Genomic DNA, 8,451 nt, shown 5'->3' on the forward strand with positions numbered 1-8,451 from the left:
CCGCTGTCGTTGCCATAACGACATGGCCTCGACGGGCAACGACGGCAGGAAACCTTACTTGAACAACGGATTGAACTATGGCAGGCAAGTGGTGCGCCAACGAGAACCCGACGTGACTTTGCTGGTCTTGCAGGTCAACAAGTTGCAACTGTTCGAGCAGGTCCAACACGACGGCGGCCACCGGGCCGGCCGCGGAGCGCCCCCGCGTCACCTACGTCACCGACCTGGACAAGTCCGTCATCGTCAGCAACTTCGACAAGCGCGGCTGGCTGCAGGTCTCGCCGGAGGATGACTGGAATTTCTACTGGTGAGGGCTCTCCGCCAGACGCGGTCATCTTCCCTATGGCTCGCCCATCTGCCCTTGGATCAGTGGGCCAGAGAACCGGTGGAGGCGGCCAAAACTCTAGACGCGTTTTGAGCTCCAGAGTCGCTAAATGGGACTCGAACCGAACGTGTGGCACGACCAATGGATTCCTCGTTCGGAGAGCAATCCATTGGTGGGGTCACACGCTCGGTTTGAGTCCCATTTAGTGACCCTGGAGCGCAAAACGCGTCCAGAATGTTGGCCACCTCCGCCGGTCTTCTGGCCCACTGTGTGGATGGTTTCTCCGAAACGAGGTTTCCTTCGGCAGGGCGGGCACGCAGACGTGTCGCACCCTCTTCAGTGTGGACAGCGGCTACCGGATGAACGACAACCAGTGAGTAGTCTGGCAGCCACAGCCCGCCGGGTAGGCCACCCATCGTGCGCCTCTGGACTGCTTGAAAGGCTGCCTTCGCGGCTTCGCTGCGTTGAGCTCATTAGCCCACTTTCGCTTCGCTTTGGCTTCGCTTTCGACTCGACACTGCTAATTGCAGGATGATCAACCACTTCCCCAACACGTACGAGCTGACGCGGAAGGACCTGCTGGTGAAGAACATCAAGCGGTACCGCAAGGAGCTGGAGCGGGACGGCAACCCCCTGGCCGAGCGCGGCGACGCGCCCTCGCGCTACCTGCACCTCGACTTCGTGCCCGTCACCTTCGTGCTGCCCGCGGGTGGGTGGCTCGGCCCGTGTGGCCCCACCAATGGATTCCTCGTTCGGAGAGCAATCCATTGGTGGGGTCACACGTTCGGTTCGAGTCCCATTCAGCGACTCTGGAGCTCGAAACGCGTCAATCCACTGCGCATCGCCAGACTACAACATGTTCGTGGAGGAGTACCGCAAGAACCCCCAGTCCACGTGGATCATGAAGCCGTGCGGCAAGAGCCAGGGCGCCGGCATCTTCCTCATCAACAAGCTGTCCAAGCTCAAGCGCTGGTCCAGGGAGAGCAAGACGCCCTTCAACCCCAACCTCGTCAAGGAGTCCTACGTCATTTCGAGGTGGGGTGGGTCCCTCCTCTGGTGGAAGGACTCGTTTCTAGCGACCATGAGCTACTCCGCGAAGGGGGTGGTTTCAATGGTCGCAAGACCCAATTTTTTTTAAAAAAGTGTTTTGAATACAGGTACATCGACAACCCGCTGCTGATCGGCGGCAAGAAGTTCGACCTGCGCCTGTATGTGCTCATCACTTCGTTCCGGCCCCTCAAGGCCTACCTGTTCCGCCTGGGCTTCTGCCGCTTCTGCACCGTCAAGTACGACGCCAGCATCCAGGAGCTGGACAACATGTACGTGCACCTGACCAACGTCAGCGTGCAGAAGCACGGGGTGAGTCGGGCGGGCGCCTCTCAGCGGATTTGTCAGAAGACCGGCGCAGGTGGCCAAAATCAAGGAGGCGTTTTGAGCTCCAGAGTCGCTAAACAGGACTCGAACCGAACGTGTGACCCCACCAACGCATTGCTCTCCGAACGAGGAATCCATTGGTGGGGTCACACGTTCGATTCGAGGCCCTTTTAGCTACTCTGTAGCTCAAAACGCGTTTAGGGTTTTGGCCCACTGTACGGCGCAGCCAGAGCAGCCACCGGATCCTGACCGAGCCGATTGGGCCGATTGCCTGCAGGGCGAGTACAACAGCATGCACGGCGGCAAGCTCTCGGTGCAGAACCTCCGCCTGTACCTGGAGAGCACCCGCGGCAAGGCAGTCACCGAGCGCCTGTTCTCCAACATCTCGTGGCTCATCGTGCACTCCCTCAAGGCCGTGGCCCCCGTCATGGCCAACGACAGGCACTGCTTCGAGTGCTACGGCTACGACATCATCATCGACAACAAGCTCAAGCCCTGGCTCATCGAGGTGAACGCGAGCCCCTCCCTGACGTCCACCACGGTCAACGACCGCATCCTCAAGTACAAGCTCATCGACAACATCCTCTCCGTGGTGCTGCCGCCCGACGGGGTCCCAGAGTGAGTGCTCGGTCTGCCTGGCCAGGGTCTGGCTCGGCCCCCTTCGCCAACTCAAACCGCGATAATCTTTTTTGCATTGATAATGACGTGGATTGCAGTACGCGGTGGAACAAAGTGCCGTCGCCTGAAGCCCTGGGGAACTTCGAGCTGCTTCTCGACGAAGACCTCGCGGCCCAAGACGACCAGCCTCGTCGCAGCGACAACAGGACGCACTCCAGCAGGTGGAAGTGATTAAAGTTTCACCAAATGAAAAAATACAATTTTTATTTCTAAACAAAAAAAAACATGAAGGTGATATTAATCGGGTGCACATTGTTCAAATAGTCATGAAAAACAAATCAGTCTGATTTAAGACCAAACAAATTTACAGACTACCCTGGATAAGGAAAAAAAAAACAATAATAAAACAAAAATAAACAAACTAGAGGTCCAGATAAAGTCTTGTGAATGAGTTTGGAAACGATCACATTAAAGGTGTACCTGACACATAATTAAAAGCTATTCTACATAAAACTTATAATTACAATGGAGAAAGTAATAAGCAGGAAGTTACTGTACCTATATAGTTCATTTTTGAAGTTATTACATTACACAGGAAGTTTGCGTAGACACCCAGAAATTTATCCTCCGGAGGCCCAATGAAAAGGTAGCGAACAGCTAAGATTAGTGCGACTTTGTTCAAAGATTCCTCGATTCAGGATTCTAGATGTTATACAGAATGAGATGTTGAATCAAAAGAAAAAACAAAGCAAAGATAAAATAAACCAAGTCAAAGCCTAAATCTGGCCATAAATCTTAGCACCCAAGAGTCTTAAATGCTAAATTATAATCATGACTATAAGTGTTGAACAAGGGTTTAACAAAGCATCTTTGTTAGGGTCTCATTGAAGTGAAGACACTAAGATTACAATCTAGTGATTAAAGAGCTCTTTTTAATTTACAATCTGCTAAACATACTCCTGACAAAATGTAATATGTTTAAAACAATTTACAGAAATCTGCTTTGGTAAATTCATGTTTTGGTTTTTAAGATAAGCTTAATTAAATACAGTAACATTCCATTCAGTTACAAAATATCTGCTGTATGCATTGGTGATCAGGGCCCACTGATGTTGTGAATCAGGCCAACAATTTCAGCAGGATGTTTTGCAAGGCAAGAAAAATACATGGGACTTCAGAAAAACATTGAACAGAGGTCCATAAAAGAGGGATTTACTGTTCTTAAATTAATAAATCTGAACATTACATGCCTAGGCTCTAATTCTGTCTAAAATTTTGACATGAACCTTCCAATAGAACAGAATGACTACATCTACCCTTAACATACAAGGAATGGGTTTAATTGTTGCAGGACGAACATTAAAAGTTGCCTCAACAACACAGTGAATAAAAAAGTAAAGGAAGGAGGGCAACAGCCTCCATTAGGCCACTCAATTCTGTAAATAAATAGATAAGCTTAAAATATAAAATTGTTGAAGATTTATTTTCAAATAATGAGACCACATTAAGTTGATCACAAACAGATAGGTCAAAAATGGCATCAATTAATCAATTACAATAACAAAATATTAAACCCCCTTCCTTGGCATACAAAGAGCCTGGCCAAAAATACTCGTCAAAAAAAAAAAGGTTTAACAAACTTTGCTCATTAACTTTTACAATAGAAAAGTTTCTTATACATGTAAGATAAGGTACAATAATATTGGATACAAGAACAGGAAGGGGATGGCAATAATCAACCGCAAATCAGCTGTCCTTGCAATAATTCATGAAAATAAAAGTCTCCTGAAAAATTAATTACCTTCCAAAACTACAAGTCCATTTTGCTCATTAGTAAAATAAGACAAGAAAAGATTTAGAAGCTATGGCAATGAATTGAGGGAGAAGTTCTTGGGGTAAAACATTATCATAGGTAAGTACTGCAAGACCACTTATTTTAAATTGATTCTCTTATGCATAATACAATAAAAATCAAACCACCCTAGCCAAAACAATCTAACTGCATTACAAACTAGTCAGTAGCAAAAGCACAAGCTATCATTTAAAAACTATCCCTTTACCATTAAAAAGTGACATTTGCCAAGCTGCAGAGGGTGTCTCCAATGTAAACAAAATAAAATAACGGGATACCTATGACTATTTGAGTTTAAAATTTTTAGACCATCCTCTGCTGAAATATGTAGTTGAAGGTAGCAGGACCATAATTTATCATCATGGAAAGGTACAAATGGTAGAATACTGCATTTACACATGAATATAAGGCAGTGAATACATTCCCTTTTTATCACTCTCAGCACTGCGAGCTCAAATGATTACCTTTGTTGAATGTCAAAAACTTCAGACAGTGTGGGTGACCACAATCCATCCCACCACAATCACAGAAATTAGAAAGAGACTGAGAAGATACGGGATTCCATCCCAACTCCATATACACAAAAAATTTAGAAACATTTATAAGCATCAGAAATAGTACTCATTCTGAACAAGAAATGACTATTTACATTTTCTTCATCCAAGTCTACTATCACAGCCATGGCAGAAAAAAATTTGAATGAGATTTAGGCTGGTTTACAATAAACACCAAACCCTCTTCAAGAAAAACAAAGAAAGTTGGAAATTACAAAATTATGTATTGGAAATGAGAGAGAAATTAGAAATGGAAAATGTCAGTACCCACGAAAGTGTTCAGCAAGACAAGAATGAACAGAAATTCATCAAAGACTAAAATACATTTGAAACAAACAAAAAAAAATTACAAAAGGGTAGGCAAAACTTGGCACAAAACCAGAAAGCACTACGGACACACACAGTATTGGTCTGTTGGAATCTGCAAAACAAATTCTGGATTCCATTAAAGGTGGAATGAAATAGCAGCCTTTTAGTGGATAACTAAAAAAATTAGGATGAAGACAGATGAAAGGTACAGATAAGGATAAGGTTGATAAACAAAGAACCTGGGAATTTAAAACACCTGGCAACAAAAATATCACAACTAATGTGTCTTACTAATGGAGTGGACAATCACAAATTATCCGAACAGAGGAAATAAGTAAGTCCCGTTGTGTTAGAAGTGAAGTTTAAACTGGTTGGATAAGCAACAATGTATATAAGAGAGGATTCCACATGAGGTGGCTGCATACTACGCAACAGTTAACATTATCAAAGAAATAATAAGCAACCACTACCATTTGAACCCCTGAAAAAATTTCAAGCCGCACAAAAACAATTTGAAAAGAATTACAATCCAAGGGACTATTGATCGCTTGCCTTATACCCAGGTAAATACAACAACAGAAAATTTACTTGTCTTTGTCATCTTCCTCATCAGAATAGTTGGTTGGCTGCTCCCCATCTTGCAAAAGACGGCCAACATAATCGTATTTCTCTGTAAATCAAGAAAAAAATTATATTGCAATTTATCTAATATCTTTAATTCAAAGCGAACAAATGGAGAAAAACTTGTGGACATACCAGTGAACTGCATTTCCCATTCACGCACAGATTCCATTTCTTGTGGGTTGAGATCACTCAAGTCATCGTAGCCCTCCTTTTCACATGCAACGTTGAAAGTTGCAAGGCCTCTTGATGCATCTCGACCACCAAAAGCTGCATATGGGCCACCTGAAATAAATGAGAAAAGTATTGTGATACGAACTGTGTGGAGGGAAGATTGATGGACATTACTATTGAATAGATAGTCATTTTACTGATTGTGCAAAGATAACATGTGATAATAAGGCTTGTGTAATTTAACATGGCAAACTAAAGGGGCAACATATGTTCTCAAAACCAAAACAGCCCAAACCAGCTGTTGCGTCAGGTATGCGCTACCCTCTACCCTACGGCAAGGGTACACTCACAGACAGCATTCCACAGTACAGGCAGTACAGTAGTGTAGAAGGGTGAGATGAATTGACCTTTCGCAATATTTGCATTTTGCCTAGCAGTGATGATTCAGCCAAATTTCAACAGTGGATGTGGAGCCAGCTACTGCAGGCAATTGGAAGGGCACATGAGCATTAATTCATGTGTCAATCTACGACCACACCACAAAGTAGAAAAGACACACAAAGTGATTATTTAATGAATCTTGCATCAGATGATGTAATGGAATAAGGAGAAAGGGAACAAGAGCACTGAATGAACAAAAATAGGAAGGTATTAGGGAAGAGCGCAAGGGCATTCACCTCAACCAAACTGAGCCTGACATTGAACTTGAAACTCTGGACGGTCGAGCAGGGCCAAGGTATTGGGCAACAAGTCCCCTTGACCAGCTAAAAGTCCATCGTGTTGACAACAGGTTAACCTAGTCGCCGTCTCGGGGAGACGGGGCGGAAACGCACCTGGGCCGTAGAAGCGTTTCCCCTTGGTGACATCGAAGACTTTGCCGTTGACAGCCACGAGGATGCGCCCGTCGGAACCGTGCCCGTCGTATTTCTTCAGTTCTTCGACGGTGAAATCTTTCCTCAGCTTCGGCAGTTGAGGTTCTGGGGCCACTTGCACTGGCTTTTCATTCCGACTCTTGAATATTTTGAACACAAGCCAAGCGATAATAGCGACTAGAGCTAAATTCAGGGGGCTGCTGATGACTTCGTTAAAAATAGAAGTTAAAAAGCCTTCGGCCTCAGCCTCGGGTACTGGAGCACTCGTTTCGCTAGCCATCTTCACCACAAATTTACGCCGTCATTTGGAACTGCAACGCGAACGCGAGTGCGAGCACTTGGCGTCAGAAAACAAAAACACGCCTTGTCTTTGTCTCTCACCGCCACCGCCGCGAGGGACGCTGTGGTGCGAGTGAGACGGACCGACGACGCGGCGCCTCGGAAGAGACTTTTTGTTCCCTTCTGGCTGCGGGACGCGCGGGAGCCTAGCAGCCTAGCCGCCAAACGGCACCGGCAAGCAACAAAATCCTCTGCTCGCTGTTCAACCGGCGGCGCGGCAAGAGCGAATGCTCCTGCGAATTAAAATCGGTTGGCGTGTGAAGATTTCAAAAAAGTTTTCGAAGCAGAGAACCCTCTGCAGCACCAGCATCCGAAAGCGCCAAGACAAACAGATGGCGCTGCTTGAGGTTCGTCGCTTTGCGCATGCGCGCGCGACATAGCAAGAAAACCGCGACTCCACATGGCAAACCTTAAACGGCAAATCACGTGTGACGGCGATCTTTTAACCGGTCACACGTCATTTTACGCGGTAAATGGAAGTCCAGCCGTGAAGCCAGTGAGACAACCTGCCCTCGTTCATTTCACTCGCGTCAAGAACGCGCTCAACAATACAACCACAACCCGGCAACGACCTGCCGTTCTTCCCTGCCCCTTTCCCATTATCCTGGTCCACGGCCCATTTTGCATCAAAAGGGCGTCGATGCTTGGCCGATTTAAACAGCTTTGCGTCGTCTGGCCAACGCCAGATTGTCATTTCGATTGATTCCCTCGCGGGGGTTCTACTTTGTCTATCTATAGACGGCTTTACAGCCATGGGGCCCCCGTTCGGGGTGCAAAGGTTAGGCCGCCAAATAGGGGTCTGAAAAAAAAGAGAATCCCATAAGCCCTATCGACAAGAAGGTCTACCCGTTATGAATCACCTCAAGGAGTTATTTACACAGCGGAGAGAAACATTTCATTCATATCGCGAACGGCTTGGTGCTGCTGCCCCGTCCCTCCGCGTCTCCGCGTCACAGTCCCCGAAGAAAATGAGCCGCACAAGCCAACTTGACCAACCTTTCGATGAGTTCTGCCGGCATTTCCCACGAAATTCCATTGAAGTCGGCGACGTGCCTATTCAAACCATTCAATCATTCAAACGATTCAAACCCAGCGGCTGGGGCGGAAAAGGAAACGCGTCCAGGTCACGCTGCCTTTTCCTGTTGGCTACGGGACTTCTTGCCTGCGGAACAGTGTCAGGCGCAAAAACAACAGTGAGGTTACCTTCATCCGACTCGACACTAGCATTCGCACTCCGAGCACCTGAAAGGATTAAAAATCAGTTGACTCATTCCGTTTGTGTGTAAAATACAAGAGTTAAAAAAATGAGAAGCAAGAAAATAGCTGGAGACGCTGCGATGTTCATTTTCCCACAGTTGGTACGATTGCCAGTGGCCTAAGGCAAGTGCGACTGTATTTCTGTATTTTGACCGT

The 8,451-nt window shown here is 46.4% G+C and overlaps 2 protein-coding genes across 2 annotated transcripts; one reads left to right on the forward strand and one right to left on the reverse strand.

Annotated features, from left to right (window-relative positions):
• The first annotated feature begins 22 nt into the window (after window positions 1-22).
• On the forward strand, window positions 23-2,565 carry LOC117648401 (probable tubulin polyglutamylase TTLL1). The gene is made up of 8 exons (XM_034390908.1): window positions 23-84; window positions 134-307; window positions 633-698; window positions 856-1,034; window positions 1,174-1,360; window positions 1,483-1,684; window positions 1,977-2,317; window positions 2,416-2,565. The coding sequence occupies exons 1-8, from the start codon at window positions 23-25 to the stop codon at window positions 2,546-2,548; spliced, it is 1,344 nt and encodes a 447-aa protein (XP_034246799.1). The 3' UTR covers window positions 2,549-2,565.
• Window positions 2,566-3,773: 1,208 nt separating this feature from the next.
• Window positions 3,774-7,124, reverse strand: LOC117648497 (membrane-associated progesterone receptor component 1). The gene is made up of 3 exons (XM_034391004.1): window positions 6,661-7,124; window positions 5,789-5,938; window positions 3,774-5,702 (listed from the first exon to the last, which is right to left on the reverse strand). The coding sequence occupies exons 1-3, from the start codon at window positions 6,977-6,979 to the stop codon at window positions 5,617-5,619; spliced, it is 555 nt and encodes a 184-aa protein (XP_034246895.1). The 5' UTR covers window positions 6,980-7,124; the 3' UTR covers window positions 3,774-5,616.
• Between the last annotated feature and the right edge of the window lie 1,327 nt (window positions 7,125-8,451).

The sequence above is a fragment of the Thrips palmi genome, unplaced genomic scaffold, assembly GCF_012932325.1.
Source record: "Thrips palmi isolate BJ-2018 unplaced genomic scaffold, TpBJ-2018v1 HiC_scaffold_3, whole genome shotgun sequence".
Lineage (NCBI taxonomy): Eukaryota > Metazoa > Arthropoda > Insecta > Thysanoptera > Thripidae > Thrips > Thrips palmi.